This window comes from Pygoscelis adeliae, unplaced genomic scaffold (assembly GCF_000699105.1).
Source record: "Pygoscelis adeliae isolate BGI_AS28 unplaced genomic scaffold, ASM69910v1 Scaffold15, whole genome shotgun sequence".
Lineage (NCBI taxonomy): Eukaryota > Metazoa > Chordata > Aves > Sphenisciformes > Spheniscidae > Pygoscelis > Pygoscelis adeliae.
In genome coordinates this window covers 6,095,615-6,115,468 of record NW_008824988.1, presented here as the reverse complement: position 1 = coordinate 6,115,468, position 19,854 = coordinate 6,095,615, and the positions used below count along the sequence as shown (strand labels likewise).

Genomic DNA, 19,854 nt, shown 5'->3' with positions numbered 1-19,854 from the left:
TTTTGGTTTGGGGTTTTTTTTGTTTGGTTGGTTTTTTTGAAGCTGTTGCTTGAATATAAGGACTTTGGGTTACAAGCCCAAAACTTATCTTCATATAATGCGGGTTACAATATTTTATAAGCAGCCATTTCTAGGGTTTGAAGAAGACTGGCTTGCTGTAATACTCTAGTAACTGCTTATGTTGTGTTATTTTTTAACCTTCTTTCTTTTTTCCATCTGAATATAAATAGCATATTAATATAACATTGCCTGACTTCAGTACAGTGCTAGGAACATCATATAGTATTTGTAATCTAATACTGCAAATAAAATTGAGGGACACAAATAGTCTGCCCCCTGTATACTGATACTTGTATGTATTTTGAAAGGTTGTGACTTGACTCAATTTACCAGAGATTGAAAGCAACTGTGTAATCCTGTCTCAAGGGAGATAGTGGAAGAGAGTGTCAAAGCATATTTGAGAAAGTACAAAATTTAGTATTAAGTGAATGGATGTTTTGTAGTTGTTATTTTTGATTTCTGATTAAATCAACTGCAACATAAGGATTCCCACCTCTCTCTACTAACAGTCACCAGTGTTGTTGATGAAGTTCTTCAGGGTGTTGCTATTAGTTTGTTTTTATTCTTGCTACCTGGATCAATATCTGTGCTTATTAAAAAATACAGGCAAGCTCTTGCTTTCTACATAATGGGGGGTTTTTTGTTTTGTTTTTTAACAGTTTACTTCTCTTTGTTGAAACTCACTTTGGCTTTTTAGATACTCGATGTCTTTTCTGTTCTGTTTATTAAGCTGTAGTTGAAAGGCTATGAGCTTGTAGTGATCCCTGGTACGTCCTCCTGCACTACAGGAAAATACTTAAGCACCTGAAATGCCTGTTTCTACTTCGTCCTGGAGTTGTTCCCCAAACTACGGAGCAGTGTTGTATTCAGAATACACTCTTTGGAAGATAAATTTTCAAAGAATTCCCTTTGCGTTGATGTTTTTCTGTTTTTTTTATGAGGGTATGGTTCCAGCTGTACTTGGGATATAGTAAAATAATTTAGGAAAAGAGTAATTTAAGTTGGAAAGTAAATTATAATAGATTGTGAAAGCCCATGATTTTGAAAAAGGAGCAAATTTTCCCCCCATTTTCTCTAGTTCTTTAGAAATCTGCAGGCTGCTTCAGCGTTTAAAAAAAAATTAAAAGCAATACAATGTCTTTCACACAAATTTCAGGGAGGTGGTAAGTACCCAATCTGCAAGAACAAGTAATTATTTAGAACATGGCTCTGCTAAAATGCAGAGTGAGTGAATGCACACACAGGTAGCGCGCTTGTGGCAGAGGCTCTGCTTTGGGTGACAAGAGTTATGGGTTGCCTGGCTGAGGGACTCCCGTGTTTCCCTCATAGTTTTAAATAGCTGTTTTAACTCTTCACTCTTGTTAATTTTATTTTTTTTTTCATAACCACATTATCTTCTGGCTTCTTCCCCAGATCCACACAAAGGGAGTCATAAAATAAATACACAGAACGCTAACTTTCATAAAGACTTGTTTTTTCTTTCCTGAGAACATGCAGCAAAAACTTCATTACTGATTTTTTCCATTTTGCTTTCTAATCGCCCACACAGCTTGCTGGGCCTTTGGTGGAAGGTATTCCTGGTGGTGTAAAAATAATGGACAAAAAACCCCACCAAAACCATGGAAAGTGCAGGGCTGGCAGAAAACACAAGCGGGATACGTAGGCCTGTGCACACAAAGTAACTTAGCACATCAAATATTAGCGCTTACGAGTTAGGTGCTGGGCTGTAGGCCATATAATACTATGGCAGTGCAGTGGTTATAAAGGTATAGCCTGTGCTCTGAAACTACATTTCAGCGCTTAATGGTACCAGGCCTGGCCTGGTGTGCTTGGCTTGAGTGGCCGGGCCCCGGGAGTGCCGCTTCCACTTCCCTTCCCAGGGCAGCGAAGGTGAGGAGCGGCAGACATTGTTTTTGTGGTGTTCTCCAAGGCGATGCCCAGCCTCCTTCCTGAGCAGAACAGTGCCTGCTATGTGTGTGGGTACTACAGACGTTTCTAGACCCTAGAGAGGAAGCAAGAGTAAGGAAAACTGTGGAGGAACAGGGTTTCCGTGCATGAGAAGGAAGTCCCGCAGGGAGGTGGATCCCAGATCCTACCTGTCCTTCTGGGCTGGGGTCCTGTCTCCCTTGGAGAAGTATAAGCAGTGGTCCCTTTCCTGAAAAACCTCACTGCCAAATTCTCATCATTTTCAGTGGTATAGTTTTATTTCTTGTGGCCTTATTGTGAAAGATTCAGCTAATATTAGTAGGAATTGTTGAAACCCCCCCCCCCTTTTTTTTTTTTTGTTTTCCTTTCCACATATTTATATATATGCCTATAGCCCTGAGTTTTATATGGTTCATACCCCAAACTCTCCCTGGATTTTAGATGTCCTCATTGCTCCTCTGGCAGCTGGTGACTCTCGTGTTCAGAAATGCTGGTGGATACCCTCAATTTTCATAATAGTCTTTGGTGAATAAGCACAGGAGTTGGGAGATCTGGCTTCCAGACCCTTCTCAATCTTTGAGGTTTAACTTTATAGCTCCTACATCCAAGGACAGTCCCCAAACTTCTGGGCTTGCAGACGAGGCTGGAAAAGGCCTGCTCTTCATTGTTCTGCTCATGTAGGTTGGTGCCAAAAATAATACAAGGTGTATCAAACTCTGTATTGAGTCAGAATTAGCAAGAAGGAATTGATTACGTGGCCCAGTGATTAAGGAAGACAGGTGGGAGAAGTGAATCCTGGCTTTTAGTCTCTGAGTTTGTTTGTATATTTTTTTTAATCTTGCGGTTTTCTAAACTCTCCACTGAGTGAAAACTAGAAATGGATGATAAAGCGCAGATGGGAGTAGCCAGGTAGGGTTTTTTTTGTGATTGTCAGGCCTCTGATTCCTTCATCAGTAAAGTGCATTGTCCTTATCCTTTGTAAATGCAAGTTTACAAAGCCTTAGTTTTCTACATTGTTTTTTTATGTATTGAGACTATTACTGCTGCATATCAGATTCTGAAATTTATTTTTCATGTATAATGCCTGAACTCTGACACTGCAGAAAGAATAAAGCAATAATTTGTGCCAAAAGTTTTTCTTACCTGGAGAATTCAGTAGAGTATATTTTCTTCCCCCCCCCCCCCCCCCCTCTAGACACCTAGCTGTTGGGCTGAAGAAGGAGCAGAAAAGAGATCACATCAGCGCTCAGCATCATGGGGAAGTGCTGATCAACTAAAAGAGGTGAGAAGTTTTGCACAGTGGAGCCTTTCAAGTTTTGATATGCCCAAGACATTTTTAATCCCTATCTGGAGTCCAGGAAACTGCACCCTTTTCCTTCCCTCTGTTGCTTTTGAAACGGGTTTTACCTCCAACGTAAGAGTTGTTTCAAGAGTGGTTGTTATTTTATGCCTGTTGGATTTCCTCCCTTCCAACTACACAGTGTTGGCTGTGAAGGAGTGGCCAGAGTTGAATGCTGAGGAACCACCTTGTTGTTACTTACTAATTTTTCTGTTCAGAGTTACCTTAGCTAGCTTTCTGTTCTTTAATGCTGCTCTCCTGAAAGAGGGAAAGTGTAAGTCGGTATGTTAGCATATTCTTGTTTAGAACTTTCATTCAAGTTTAAGGGTGGAGATAGGACATCACTTTCGCAAATGAAAAAGGAGGGTAAGTGTTGATACAGTAATGGTATGATTACTTGAAATGCTCTTTAATCATATGTATTTTGCTGTAGACTACAATTGCAACTAGAAAGAACCCACCAAAAGTGAAGTGGATTTGCATCATGAGAAAGTAGGTACGGTAAAATGATCTCCAGCTCAGCTTTTGTCCCAGTAAACTCCATTCTGTCCAGAGTTCATGTAACTCTAGCTCTGTCCAGTACCCAATAACTGGCCTGCAGTCAGGCTCATGCCTCTTCAAGAGCTACACCTTTCTTTTTAAGAAATGTATATTGCAACATGTTCTCGTGGGGTGGGACTTTTTCCTGATACTCTGGGCTTTTTGCATCTTCTCTCCTGGCTCCCTGTTTAATAAGACATTCAAAAATTAGAAGAAATGTATAGGTTGTCTGAGGAGATGATGTTACTGGCAATTTATAGGCCTCTTCCGGTCAGCCATTGATAGGAATAATAGTTGTCAAAAGGAGCGGTGTAAGTTTGATTACTTGAATTTTAAAATCAGATTTGACAAATATGGAATAATCTTGCATTCCAGTGGTGGCAATAGCCTCATTTTTAAAGATGAGGACCTGGGCCAGAGAGGTCAATCCAAAGAGGGTTTGAATTCCCATCTCATTGAGTACCTGTTATGAAACCCATCATAGCTGATTTATGTACATGGCTCTGTACATGGGCTTTCAGTTGCCTGGGTGACTTTGTCTGCAGCTATTAGGAATCACTCAGAATCACAGATTAAGTGCCCAGAAATTAGTGCAGAAGGAGTTTTGTGTCTGAAAAGTTTTGGCTTAAACTTTACCTACCAGCACAAAGGAATTGTAGCAGGGGCAGGAACAGCATCTGTATTTCCAGGGTAGCGCTTGCTTGCTTTTACTGAGAGACCATCCTTCATCTTCTGGCGGTTCCTTATCAAGTTCTGCAACAAGCAGCTTTTCTTCACCAGAGGGCTGTGACTGTCAGTGATAGTGAAACCTTCAGCATGTAAGCAAGTCTCTGCCATTTGATAACAGTGATCCATTGTGCTAGGTTGCCATCCTCTTTATGGACTGACCACAAGAGAAAGATAAGAAACGTGGCCAATGGGTTTCATGGTTCCTTTCTGATAGAACACAGTAATGGAAAAAATGGGGTGTGTGGAAATGAATTGTTTCTATCCAAATTTTGCAATGGTTGTTCACCCCAAAACCTGCCCTTGTCTTCTTCAGCTTGTAGTTCTTTCGCTTCCTCTGTTCTCCTTTCTCCAGCTTCTCAAACCAGTTTTCTTGCCTTTTCTAGTTCCCCGGGTTTGTAGTCCCAGTGTCATTCTGTGTGCGTTATCCAGTCAATTCTCGTCTATCTTCCTTTACTTGAGCTCTTGCTTGGTTACCTTCCAGTTCCTTGTCTTGTTCTGTCTCTCCATCATTTGGCTTCTGTTTTATCCCTTTCTTTTTCCTGTCCCTCACCTGTAAGTCCTGGTTGCAGCTTCTCTGTCCAGCTACTTAATGCCTGTGTGGTGGGTGTTAAGAGTTTGTTCAATACCAACAGTATCTGTGCACTCAGCATTTGTGCCACAGTAATAGGCAGTTTCTGGAAGGAGAAATTCTCTGGGGCAGTTCTGTTCAAACTGTAAAGACCAGTAGAGACAGAATTACTAGCAAATGTAGCTGCCAGTTCCAAACATCTTTCCTGAACACGTGCAAACTGAAATTTTTGGTAAGGCTTTGCCAGATGTAAAGGTTTTTCCAAGGGAATAGAGGAGCACATTCCCAACATAAAAGACCCCCAAACAAATGTTTGACCTTTTCTTTCAAAGTATTGGACAACAGAGCTTCCCAGGTAAAAAGCTATGATGATGTGTTTTAGCACATAAAATGGTAAAATGATTTCTACCCCCCTTTCATTTTCATCTCATTCTTAAAACAGCTGGAATACCTGTACTGAAATCTCTGATGGGAAGGGGATAGGAGAGCTGAATGTTGCATGGTAGACTTCAGAGAAAATCTGAGAAAGCTATAGGCAGCTGAAAGCAAGAGCTTAAGTAATGGAAATAAAAGTATCACCTCTCCTGGGCAACTGCACTTGTTATGAGTGTGTAAGTGTCCTGGTTTCAGCTGGGATAGAGTTAGTTTTCTTCCTAGTAGCTGGTACAGTGCTGTGTTTTGGATTTAGTATGAGAATAATGTTGATAACACACCCATGTTTTAGTTGTTGCTAGGTAGTGCTTACACTAGTCAAGGACTTTTCAGCTTCCCATGCTCTGCCAGCGAGAAGCTGGGAGGGGGCACAGCCAGGACAGCTGACCCAAACTGGCCAAAGGGACATTCCATACCATGTGACGTCATGCTCAGTACATAAGCTGGGGGGAGTGGGGCTGGGGGGCAGCGATCGCTGCTTGGGAACTGGCTGGGCATCGGTTGGTGGGTGGTGAGCAATTGCATTGTGCATCACTTATTTTGTATATTCGTTTATCATCATTATTAGTAGTTGTATTTTCCCTTCCTTTTCTGTCCTATTAAACTGTCTTTATCTCAACCCACGAATTTTACTTCCCCCCCCTTCTCTCCCCCATCCCACTATAGGGCGGGGAGTGAGCGGATGGCTGTGTGGTGTTTAGCTGCCTGCCGGGTTAAACCACAGCAATAGGTAACAGTAGTTCTGCTCAGCAGTTTGAATTGTTTCCCATAGCGTTCGACAGTAAACAAGTAGATAGCTGTTTACAGTTTCCTTGGCTTGTCTAGCAGTTTGGATTCATGTTTTCTTGTTCCAACAATTAATGGAATGATTTCTAGCATGTATTTTTTTATTATGTTGATACTGTAAACTAGCCAAATGCTTGTATGCATAGTTTTAATAGGTTTTGATAACAGAAGATTGAATGTGCTTTTAAGTTTTAAAAAAAATGTTTTTTCCTTGGTTAGTTTGAGAGCTATTACAATTAAATGCATTTATTTAACACAACTGGGAGCTCTTTTTAAAGTATTTACATTTTAAAAACCTCAAAAAGAGCGTATAGACTTCAGATCCCCAGCAAGCAACTGAATTATGTATTACCACATAAAAAAATTTTCACTTTGGGTAGTTGAAAATTATTTTGCCCTTGAATTGAAATAGGTGGGTGTCAGGATTGAATCTGTCTAGTAGTGAAATAGGCACTTGCTTTCTTCTAGGGGGTCTTAAAAAATTTACAGCTCCCCAGCTCTCAATATGAACTTTGTAATGATAGAGTGTACCTTTTTTATCACCTCCTAACAAGATTGACTTTTTTTTTTATTCTGAAGGGATCTACTGCTTGCTTTTACGAAGTCTTGAATATAACTTGTAAGATAATGCCAGACTGCTTTAACATTATTTTAATAGATACACGTCTTGACTGGGAGATGAAGGTTGCTATCACAGTCTTTGTACTGGACACAAACCAAGTAGTTGTTTGAACCACTGGTATTTTTTCCCCTTTCACCCTGAATAGTTAGTTTGAAATTCTGTTGAAGTTGAATAGGGACAATTTTAGTTATAGCTTACCCTGAACTGGAATTTACCCAGAACTGGAAAAACCTGGAATTTAAAACAAATAGTTTTCCGTTTGTGTATTTTTTTAAAGACATATTTCAGACAGCTGATTTTTTGCTTCCCTTAAGCACCTCTGTATGCTGTATCTGTTACACTGACTCCAGCAACCCCCTGTTGGAAGGTCCCTTTTGCTCTAACAGAGTGCTTGAAAAGGACTTTGGAATAAAAGAGAATCGAATATGAGAGCTTGCACTTTTTACGTGCTTTCATATACCAATTGAAAGATGCTATTCAAAGGTTTAGGGAGAATTTCTAATTCTAATTGGTTTACTCTTTGATCTACTGGTTAACTCGTTTATTAACAAATGGTTCATGAATGAGTTAGAGCTCACTCTCATTAATAAGGAGTTTGTGGCTTGTTCAGCAGTAGGAAGTTACTATGTTGTGTAGCCTGATTTGTAGAAATACAGCCTATTAACTGGTAAATATTAATGAGCATTTGGACAGGAATGGTGAGACATGACATGTTCCTTCATATTAGTAGTCTGCATCTAGGTCTCTTCAAATGAAGAATTATCAGGATACTCGGATTATTCCAGTGTTGCAAAGAACCAACTTAGTTTGCTTATTTCTCAGGTTTGTGCCATTAGACATGCATATTACAAATGGTATAGATAAGATTCATATTTATTTCAAGTACACTTCTAGCTGTAAAAATATTCAGCAAGCAAAAACTACAGGTTTTTTTCCTAACTTCTTGTTTGTTTAATAATCTTTTGATGGTCATCTTATAGTTGGCTGCATTACAGTAAACCATCGATGCTGAACTGCAAGTTTGACCTGATGTAGGTTTATTACTGTTATGATGCACTGATCTTTGTGTTTTCTTGGGGCTTTTGTTGGTGGTTTTTTTAATAAATAACTGTAAAGTATGTCAAGAAAAGAGTCTTTCTGATACATCAACAATATTGCAGGGAACAGTCACGGGAAGAGGAAAGGCTGAAAACTTTCTTAATTTTTTTTGAAATGTGCAGACGTATGCTTTGTGCCCTGCCCCCCCCCGCCTCCCCATCACATGAGAGTACTTGCCAAATGTGAACTAAAAAATATAATTTGAAATTTACTATCATATATGTTTACACCTTGTAAAGTAGCAAAATAATTTTAAATAATTGTATCTGAACATTGGAAGTAGGGTTCAAATTGTGTTTATTCCTTGAGGAATTCCTTGATTTTTTTCTTTTTTCTTTTTTTTTTTTTCCCCCTGGCTGAATCCTCTAAGAAAATGCCTGTATTGTATCATGAGAACTTTCTGCCCATCTTCAAGCTAGGTAGACAAGGGAGAGCATTTGCATTGGTATACTGAAATCACTGTCACATTTTATGGATTGAAGTGCACATATGTGCAAGGTTAAGGCTTTAATGTCTTCAGCAACTGGATGCTTTAAAGGATACACACTAGATCTTTTTGTGATGATTTACATGTGTTCCTTAATATGATTGTGTATGCCCCAGTCACCTTCATGCTCAGTACTTGGGCAAGTGAGGGAAATGGTGTCCCAAACCCTTTCTGTTCTTTCTAGCTGCCCTGTTAAAATTGAGTGTTTTGTTACTGCACTTTTTTTTTCCCCAGCATAGCACATTATTCCTTTTCTGCCTCATCTTCCTAACTGAAATATCTATATTGCTAACCTGAATGGAGTTCAATGTCAGAGTGCATTTACACCAGTGTATTGGCTGGATCTTCAAGTACATGTTTTCCTGATACCAATCACTTGGCACCATTTTCTTTGCACAGCGAATTCCCTAGCTCATATTAATTGCACCAGTTGAGTGCCCAAGAGACAGGATCTGCTGCTTCTTTGAGATACTTGGTAAAACAGGTGCCATCAAGGCATGTGTTTCAGACTCCTTCCTCACTACACAAATTATCTGCTTTCCTAGGATTAGTGTACCTCATACCTATCTGCAGCTCATTTTGGTTATGTTTGATGCTCTGATTGTGCTTCTCTGCTGCTTAGGAAGGTGAAGATAAACTGGGAAGCTAGCACAGCTACCTCTTCCTGTTAGTAGTAGTGGCTTTATTGGAGTTTGAGATGGAAAATAATTGGCAATAAAAAGATAATCTTCTAGAAGAAAAAAACTATTGGGATTTCAGGATTAGCTTTAGCAAGTGATAGATTCACTGTGGACTCCCTGTGGTGAAGAGATGGAGCATCATTTAGTTTGGAGGGTTCTTCTGTCCATGTAGTTCGGTGCCACTGCCTGCTTAGTGTGGCTGCTCTGAAGCTGGGTTGTCTGTGCTGGCGAGCCTCTGTCTCCCGGGTCTGGAGGATGAATAAGAAACGGCAGATTCCTTTTTACATGTCCATCCTTACTTTCTCATTTTTTTTTGTCTGATGGTAACTACCACATCATGGAAAGCTAGGGTTCTTCAAATTCAGGGTTAAGGACAGATGATCTGAGAAGGCATATCTATTTCTTCACTGCGCTGCATGTTTGGCTTAAGTGGTCATATGGGCTCCAGATACACAGTCAGATTCTTCAACAAGTTTTCATCTTTCTCTTTCTCCCCAATGACCCAAGAAGCCTTTTCTTTCTGTTACTGTCAAGAACCTACCGACTGCCAAAATATACATACTCTTGAGGTGGCTGAGAGAACCTCAGATTCCAGGGGTCCATGATTCCTTTCAGGATATCAGAGCTTCAAGGTTTTGGTCAGCCTAGAGACATACCAGCCTATCAACACTCTCCTGTTTAATGCTTTCACTGTCCAGATTTTACAGTGAGAAGCTATGTTCTCAAAGATTTGCAAGCTGTTTGCGACAGAAATCGGTCAGCCAGATCTCTGAGATGGAATTGTATAGATCTTTTTTAATAGCATACCTTTGAGGAATGCTCAGAAAGCCAGATTTCATTTAAATAAAAAAAATAGTATTTAACTTTTTAACTAGGAAGACGCACACAGCATCAAGGAGAGGCAGCAGAAATGAAAGATTTATATACAGCACTCTCCCTGCTTTCTGATTATTCTTGTAGCCAGCCATCTCAGTCCACAGCTGTCTTCTGATCTGGGCGTTGTTTTTCTCTTCTGTTTTTAAGTTTTTAAAGGGCAAGATGAAGGTTATTTCTCTGTTCTCCCCATTCTCCAACATTCTGATGTAAGACATAAATCTTTGTAGATGTATGTATACTTACCAGACTGGTTACCTGCTTGCTTTTTCATCTCTCTGTGGAGTTGGGTTTCCTAGTTGCCATTACTTCAAATGGGAGAATGGGGAAGTTCTGGACAATTTTTTTTTTTTTTTTTTTTTTTAGAGATGAAGTATCTCTTCAGACTCCTTCAAAGTTTCTGCCAACATGGTGCCTGAGTTTCACCTTTCATCAAGAGATCAGTCTCCCAGTTCTCTAAATCTAGCTCATCTGTGTTAGAAACTCAGTTGTATTATGGCTCTGTCTTTCTTGATGTATTCTACACACAGACTCTTTTGGAAGTCTGAACTGTTGGTCTGTTGTTGAAAGATCAAAGTATTCAGCCATTTCTGAGTAGCAGTTCTCTGAATATGGGTAACGAGCTGTGGCAAGACTTGATCAAGCCTTAAAGGAGGATCCTTCTTTTGTGAGTGATACCAGAAACATCACAAAGAAAAGTCCACAGCCTGGAGCAAAGCTCCATCCAAACCTCATCACCAAGCACTGTCATCTCTGACACTGTGAAGAGTGATGCGAAGTGATTCTCTACCACAGAGTTGCTTTGCAAGAGCGCTAGTAATATATTTAACTACTTGGAGTTAACAGCAGAGTGTGTGTACTTGTAAGCTGTCACTCAGAAAGAGAGGTTACTTTCCAGCTGATGAAGTTCTTTGAAATATGAATTCCATGTGCATTCACTTCTCCTTAATTGCCCTTCAGGTTTTTAAAAATTGCATCTAGCTGAGTTAAAAATGAAATGGGGCTGTGTGTGCTTTGTCTTATATGCCAGTGTACTGAGCATGAGGAAGAGTGGGACTTGAGGCCAAAGGAAAAAATTACCCAGTCTTAAGGAAGTATCTGTACCTGTTGTGTGAATAGTCTAAACTTCTGCGACAATGCTTATAGTTTCATGTAGAAATTATCCAGGAGGAATAAATAAGTGGAGGAATCCCCAGATGAAACTCTTCCGTCCCTTGTAAGGAGCAGGTCAAATGGATAATGGCTGTAGTTGCATTTGACCTTTAAAATATATAACTTTTGATTAGACATCTTTACAGCAGACAGCAGAAAAGATAATTCCGTCTGCCTGAAGGAATCTGTGATAATTTAGCCTGCAGGGAAATGCTATTAAATAAGTTCCCCAAGATGAGCAATGCATATTGATTGCTAGTTGTTTGTGAAGGCTCTTTGCTTTTATGATGAATTATCATTGGAAAACTTTCGTTTGGTTTAAGATCAAATAAATGAAACTGTAGGCTTCATAGTCCCCAGTTTAAACCAGTTATAGGCCAGAAATTGCTACAAATTGTCATTCTGACTACTTTTGGTTGCATCAGTCATTACAGTGCTTGTTTGTAAATGAGGAAGTTTAGTTATTAAACTAAGCCTGCTGTCACTCAGGTTGGCGAATGGGACAGATACTTGGGAAAAAGTATCTTAACAAGCAGAAAGAAGCTTTAATGCTCATGCTTCAAGGGAAGGCAATCCCATACGCTTGTAAAATCCTCCAAAGAGGACTTAAAATGTCTGTGATTCACTTTATACATGAACATTTGAGCAGTTATCCATTCGATAACTCATTATCACTTCACCTGAACTTCTTTCCAGCAGATTGCCAAACTGAGGCAGCAGCTTCAGCGCAGTAAGCAGAGTAGTCGTCACAGTAAAGAGAAAGAACGTCAGTCACCTCTCCATGGCAACCATATAGCAATCAGTCAGACTCAGGTAAGTCTGATAGACAGTTGCTTATATTAACAGCCTCCTACCTTATCAGGGTTGGGTGAATAGCCTGCTGTTTCTTCCTGTCTTTCTTCTGTTTGTTTTTTTACATGGTACACTGAAATGCTTAACACCCTGATACCATTGCATCTTCAATGAAATTTATCTGATAGTCGTCATGTAATAAAAGAAAGAAGGGTTGCAGCAGAATAGCAACTAAAATATATTAAGATGCTCTAAAAATTCTGAGCATGGCCAGATAAGACTGCGTTTCCAGGAATACATACTTGCTTCCAAAACTAATTTTTGTGGTACACTTTCAAAAGTCTCCGCTCCTCTGGAAGGTATTTGCTTATCAGTTTTGCAACCCAATTTTATCTGAGCTGGTTAAAAAAAATAGAAAATAAAGAAAAAGAAAGTACCAAGCGTAAGCAGTCTGGATTGGCGGCCCAACAATTGATCAGTCTTTGAGCAGCAAGCAGAACGCTAACTGGCTTGTTATGAACAGACTTGTAATTCACCTTACCATGCATTCATCAGTAAAAGACAGCAACGCTGTATCACCAGAGATTTGAGGGAATATCTCATTTCCTTGTCCAATTCTAAGAATTTTTCTGATACTTTGCTTATTGGTCAATTCCTGGCCAGAGAGGCAATTTTCATCAAGGAAGACAATATTGTGGTGTTTACTTTCTAAAAAGAAAGTGATAACTCACCTTGAATTTAAACTCAACTGAAATCAAGATGATGCTTGCCACAGTTCCCCATCCCTGCTGACTAGAGGATCTGTCACATTACAGGATAAAAGTCTTATTCTTCATGGTTTTGTCTAGGACATACCTCTTGGTTGTTACGGTAGTCCAGAATCATTGTCAATACAGGATCCTGTCTTCTAGCATGAGAGTTTGTGGTTGCAGTGGCTATGTTACAGTGCAGTTGTTACAGTATATTTTAAGAGTTTCCATCATATTAAATGGAAAAATTGCTATAATCACTAGCCTGTTCTTGTTCCAGACACTGACTTACTGTAAAACCTCAATCAGACATAATCTTTAGGATGCAAAATATTATGTCCAGATTACGTTGATGACCATTCTCACGTTCTATACCAATGGGCATTGTGATGACAGGACTTCTCTCCAGCCATCAGTCTATGGATTTGATACCCTCTTCTCTGAGAGGTTAAGCTCAGGCTCCTGATCCGACAGCTTCTGTTTTCTGGTGTCTTATTACTTACCTATTTTTCAAAGTGATGTGTGAGTTTAGGCAAATTTTAATATAGCTGATCATTTTAACACTAGCCTGGCTAAGACAATTTTTGTTTTCAGGTCATTTTCATGTTTCACAACATTATAAAAATTTGCCTGTGCTCTGAGTATATCTATATTTCTCCTATTATAAAGATGCTGACACATACGAAGAATAGCTTTGGACAAACTACCTGGCTAAATTACCTGACCATGAACCAGATTCTCAGCAGGGTGCAATGGAGGATGCCCCATGCAGTGTCTGCTCTAGCCATTACAAACTGCCAGCGAAACTGAAACCCAGTTACGAGTTCTAAAGCTCAGACAAGGTTCAGTCAATGACTTTGTGAACCTTAAGCCAGTTGTAGGAAGCAGTTAATAATGTCTCATTTGACAGTGCAGACACTTGAGTCCTGATTAAATTTCACCCACGGTGGATCCTTAGCTTGGACCCCATGTTACTAACAGGCCACTATTTGAACTCCTGAAATGTTGGTTCTGTCATTGTATTTCCTGACTGCCTTTTTAAATAGCTAGTGTTTTAGAAAGAAGAGGTTGAGCTGTCATGGCTGATCCTTTATGTTCTTCTTCTGTTTGGATAAAGTCTGGTGGTTAAAACCTAATCTTGTGATGAAGACATATGGGAAATTGATGTTCTTCCTGAAACTTTTATGCGTCTATAACAAAGGATCCCACTACATTTTGTATAGAAAAAGGTTTTGCTTTCCATCCCAAAGTAAGCTGTTGCAGGTATCTGTGCCACTATTTGTAGTCACAGTAAAAAGTCTTTGACACAGACTGAAATCCACTTAGGACATATGCTTTGAAGGAACATTCTTTAGTACTTGGAGCTCACTTTGTCATGGCTCATGCAACGTTTTGGTTTCTCAAGAAGGTGTGCTCTGACGAGGCTGGTGAAGTTTTCAGTTCTGGCACCATTGTGGGAAGCCGTCCTGCAGGCAGTGTGTTTTGTCAGAGAATGCCTCCGCACAAGTGACATGCACCTTTGGTGCTGCACATTGTGCAGAACTCAAAATTTTTACATTTTGTCTTGAGCATCCTGTGAACAAGAGGAGAACATATACTGGGAAGTGAACACTGTTCATGGCTGCCAGCGTAGGTGCTTCTATGCTATGTAGCTGCTGCCAAGGTAAAGCTTTTGAGGTTGACTGCACAAGATGCATGTGCACTCTTGTGAATGGTTCCTGTTGGTAACAGAGTTCCAATCCAACAGGTTTTTCTGAAAACCGTACTTGTATTTATTTACATGCTTGATTCTTAAACTCGAAATGATTTCTTTTAAGACCTTTGACATAAAGTTCTGAAAAGCTATAAGCTAATGAAATTAAAGGTTCAGAATGAATGCTTTATTTTTCATTCACTAAAACCAACCAAAAGAGAATAAAAGTGCATTAAATGAATATTTCAGTTGAGTGGTTAAGCCTTAGGAATGTTACGAAATGCCTTTTGGATCCCAGTTAAACCATCAGCATCAGCACCCTGTGTGCTCCCCATCCCCCTACTGCGTATTCTGTAGTATATACATCTGGAAAGTACATATACCTGCCTACTTACTGATAAGTGAAGTAGTAGAATGCTTTTACTATAGAAGACTTACTTGAGTTAAGTAGAGGTTTTTTTAGTGGCTTTTGATTTATGCAAGCATTTCTTTTTATTTAAATTTGCCTAGTAAAGGTGGTCTTCTAGATGGCAAAATTGATACACCGCTGCTTACTTTTTAGTTTTTTTTAGTACTGGTCTCAGACTTCTGTCTTCGTTCCATTTTCCAACTTCAAATTATGTTGCTCTCTACCTTCTAGGCTTCTATTTCCAGATCAGTCCCTATGCCACTGTCAAACATTTCAGTGCCAAAATCAACTGTTTCACGTGTGCCGTGTAATGTAGAAGGAATAAGCCCCGAACTGGAAAAAGTATTCATTAAGGAAAACAGTGGAAAAGAAGAAGTATCCAAGGTAAGCTTATATTAATGTGGTTACAGTTGTTTTTTCTTCATAATCTATAAACACATGGGAAACCTTCCTTGTGAGAAACCTTCCTCGTGGCTGAAATTACAAACAATTTTCTTCAAAGAACTGTTTGTTTGAAAATTTTGTTTCAGTGTTTTAGGGTGGTGTTTGGGGTTTTTTTACAGGGCTTCTGGCCAAACATACTTTGTTCAGAATGCCCTTTCTGTAGAGAACTTGAAAGTTCTGTGCAAAATGCAAGTGCTTGAAAACTTAGGTACTTCATGCTACAGTAGTAAGTAATTAGAGACCAGGAGACTAATTTATTTGCTTCATTTTGCATTCTTTTTCTTAGGCAAGACTTAAGTTTCCTGTGCTATGCTCTGCTTTTTGGTTTTAAAGCTTTTCTTTCATAAACTGAATGTGGACCGTTTTACTTTCATGAAACCACTGTGATCTGTCATGGGAGATCTCTGTATGGGAAATACTGACAAACAGGGCAGCTTTACTTATGTGGGAGAACTGGAGCATTGGAATTGTCATTGAGGAGCACTGGGGTGCTTAGATGACACTTAAAACGTGAAAAACTTGGTTTACAGCCACTGTTCCCTAAATAGCCAATGAAAATTTTCTGCTGTGGAATAAACTACTGTTTTTTCTTATCTTCTCTAAGATGTAGGTTCTTTTCTTGTGAATGGTCATGTAATAGCAATTCAATGTACAAGTCAAGGTGTAAAACTTTAATCAGAGGTTTAAGATTCCAAAATCTGATATTTGTAGTTCTTAACTTTGGCAGTAAACTTAGGAAGTTTTGGCATAGTCTTGGCTTCTCCAGACACTTAGTTGTGCGGACTAAGCAGTCTTAAGAATGAAATACTGTAGTAGTCTAAGTTTTACGCTAAGTTTGCTTTCCTAAGGCTGTCTCATCCCTTTAGAAGGGGTGTGTGTTGTAACAGGGGAATAAGGAAAAAAACAAACACACAAACTGAAACGGAAAGCACCAATCAATAAACCTTGTTGCACCATCTCCAAAGAGAGTATAAAAAGGTATGTATTACAGTGCCACCATTGATGTTGCTATGGCTAGGGTTGTAAATTCCTGTGGTTGGAGGACATTTCATTTATTTATCAGACAAATCATCTTCGTAAATGTTGTCCTTGGGCTTTAACAGCTTATTACTTGGGATGCAGAACTCAGTCTCCTAAGTTACTGAATGTACTGGCTCTGATCCAGCAAAACAGTTAAGCACATACTTAAGTGCATTGTTGGACTGGGGCCAGAGGTGCTCAGCAGTTTACGCAACCAAGGCAATCATGAACCCTTCCTCCAAACATCTAGCTGGGGAGAGTCTTCAGACACAAAAGTAAGTAATAAATTAGACATTGCCCGTGAAGTCAAGTCCATCTTTGTGGGCAGAAGGGTGTTTCCTGCTATGTAACTGTTAATTTCTGTGAAATCTGGTCTAGTGGGACCTAAAGTGGGACTCCTAGCACTGTCTATGAGCTTACTAGGTCTCATAGCTTACTTCTGGAAGATCATAACAAGAGTAATTTACTCAATCTTACTGCTGGTGAACTTTCTCCTAATAACAACAATTTAGCTTCTTTTTAGCCTAGGGGAGTTGAGGCAGCTAGGTTAAAGGTTAGGAATTACTGAACAAAAGATAAACCATAGGAAACCAAACTTCATTAGTTTCACTGCTAGTGAAACAATTCGGGTTGTTTTCAATTTTCTGCCATTCTTTCTTGCTGTAACATCCTGTATTTTTAGAAAGTATTTTAAAATAGCAATCAAAGGTAGTTGGTTGCTTTGGGTGATGTGTGAAGGATAAATTATTCTGTAGACTCGCTTGTAAGATTGGTGTGCGACTGGATTTTCAGCTGGTTTCTTTCACCCTGTTTCCATGTTTGTTTCACAGTTTTAACAGTGCATGTTCAAACCTTAATTTTCATATGAATTGATCTATCCAGCTGCATAAAGCACTTTGTGCCCTACTGTGAATCTGTATTCATTTGCCAGGAAGGATTTGGGGAATAACATACAACCTGCTAAAAACACTGAGAAGGAATATTACCTCTATTTTAGGTGCAGCTCACTACCTAATTTTTTTAGATTTTTTTTTTTCCCCCCAAATTTAGGTACTACATTAGTAGCTTTCTGATTTCTTCCATTTAATTTTGATAACCACGTTTGGGCTGTCCCAAGTAAAATAAAATGCATTTTAGTTCTGTTAACTTTTAAAATTTTAGTCTAGTGTTCTTGAATTTTTTTCTATTAGTCTCTCATCTCTTCAGTATAAACTTGTAATTTTTTTTTTTTTAACAAACTGTTTCTTAGTTTGTATATTGAAATCAGACTAGGTGATATGTAGGACAAAAATAAGCTTAAGGATAAAGCAGTTTTACAGATAGTTTTATGGAGATTACTTGAATTACTTTTATAATTTAGCTCCCAGTTAAAATGGGTAACTGGTGAAACTTTCCTCCCAGTTTCATACTTCCTTGCTTAGTCTTCAGATACACAAATCTATTTAATTTGGTTTTTAGACTTGTTTTTTGGTTTTGTAGGGTATGGTGTTACATACTTTCTGTTTTGCTTTTTGCTGACTTGACTTTTTGTAATCCTACTTAAAAAATGTATAAATTGATTTGGAATATGTCTTCTGTCTTCTCTCATGCTGACTTAGTTCTGTTAGTTCTTTGAAATGCTCTTCTTTGCTTTTTTTTTAAATAATATTTTAATGATAATAGAAATTGTACTTATAAAAGTACAGTTAGTCTTGTTACTTTTGTGTTTCACAAACATAGTTGTTGATAACAGTAATGTCATTATGTCATCACCTTTTAATAACCTAATTGACCATAAAGTTTAGAGGGATTGCATTGTAAGTGGTCAAAACATTCCAAATATTTCATTCTTTTCAGTTTAGCCATGTATGTGTATACTTTTTCAGATCATTCATCTTGTTTAGTTAGTGAGTGTTCTCTTTTTTCTTCCATAAAACTAAGTTAAAGTTGGCTTTTTTAAGTCACTTCTTAATCGCCTCTTTCTTCTCAGATTTATTAATAAACTTTGATTAATTTTCTAATGCATTTATTCAAAGATCCTGAATATATTTTCCTTCCTGTTTTATAACTTGCTGACTAGCTTTCCAGGAAATTGTGATGGTGTGTCTCTGATCCCACCATAACTTGTAAGAGGGAATCAGCTTTTTGTGAAGTTGTGACAGGCTTTTGTTCTTTGTCCCGTTGTAACTCCACAACACAAACGTTGGAGGCTTTGGTACAGTAAGATGATGGACTTACTGTAGGGGGTAAGAGGTGTTCGCTCTTACATAATACATGGCGAAAATAATTAAAAGTGCCCTGTAGGAGGACATGGACATGTTCGTAGGTCTCCTATTAGGAAACAAATATTACCGGAACCATCTTTCAAGTATACAGAAGTAATTAGAAATGAAGCAATTTTGATGGACTATCACACAATAGAAGTAAAATGATTAATGTGTTGTTTGATTTCTAATGCTTCTGGAAATAGATAGCAAGATGGTTTTATGCACCTATTGGAAAACTTAATCCTGTAATAAAAGGACTTCTTCTAATTTGCACAGATTCAGAGGATCCTTACATAAATCTTCATATCCTTCATCTGAAAAGTCTGTTTTTTTTCCAAGTGCTTCTTCCCAGGATACATTATGGTTTTTTGCACTTGCACCTTATCTAATGCATCGATGACTTCATTGATGCTAGAAGGAAGAAGCACTTTCCTGTGTCTGCCTTTGTGTTCCAGTCTAGAGTACAGTTTTTAAATCAAAAGCATTGAATGCTTTACTCTCAAGAAGTTGCCTCCTAAATAGATGTAAGGCTTGTGAAGAACAGATTATTTTTAAGGCTCACATTGGTATATTATATCATAGTAGCATTCCTGATGCTAATAAATAGGGTGTTCTTGTTTTTTTCCAGCAAAAAGATTGATACTGAAAACAAGGTGGTGAATTTTAACAGTGTATTGAGAACTGCATGCTGTTGTCAAATTGAGCATTTCCATACCTTTGCAGGAAGATGAGGGCAGTATGTAACTCTGTCCAAGAACACACTGTCCCATAGGGGTTGGCAGGTGTCCTGTCAGAATGCATTTGGCATAAGGTTAGTACATGGCTGGACACTTGCAAAAAAAAAAAAAAGGGGTATATAGAGTGCGGTAATTTCTAGTCATTTTCCATGCATTGAGTGTTATGAAAACTAATAGCAGCTGTACCAAATTAGTTACCCTGTTTCTTATGTTCGAAGGTTGTGAGGACTTCAGTTTTTAGAATAGTTTAGGCATGACTCACGGAAAGTGACTTCTAAAGCATTTTTTTATGTTGATCAGATTTAATACATAAAGTTTTTAAAAAGTGGAATACTTCTAGTTGATATTTTCATGAAATTTTTTGCACTTGTCAAAACTTGGATTCAATATTGAGGGAAAGATAAATACAGAAGCACAGTAATCTGAAATGTTTGCTGGCATTTTCTATGCCTTAAAAGTTGTTTTACTTGGA

At 38.6% G+C, this 19,854-nt stretch overlaps 1 protein-coding gene across 3 annotated transcripts in view; it reads left to right on the top strand.

Moving 5' to 3' along the window:
- Positions 1-19,854, top strand: part of GLCCI1 (glucocorticoid induced transcript 1) — a 50,468-nt gene that overhangs the window by 20,277 nt on the left and 10,337 nt on the right. For 2 of the 3 annotated variants that reach the window (XM_009326108.1, XM_009326109.1), the window contains 3 exons: positions 3,182-3,268; positions 11,989-12,105; positions 15,167-15,319. In XM_009326108.1, the coding sequence (XP_009324383.1) occupies positions 3,182-3,268; positions 11,989-12,105; positions 15,167-15,319 (357 nt within the window). The remainder of the gene's footprint in view (positions 1-3,181; positions 3,269-11,988; positions 12,106-15,166; positions 15,320-19,854) is intronic. The other variant, XM_009326110.1, reaches the window with a different exon arrangement.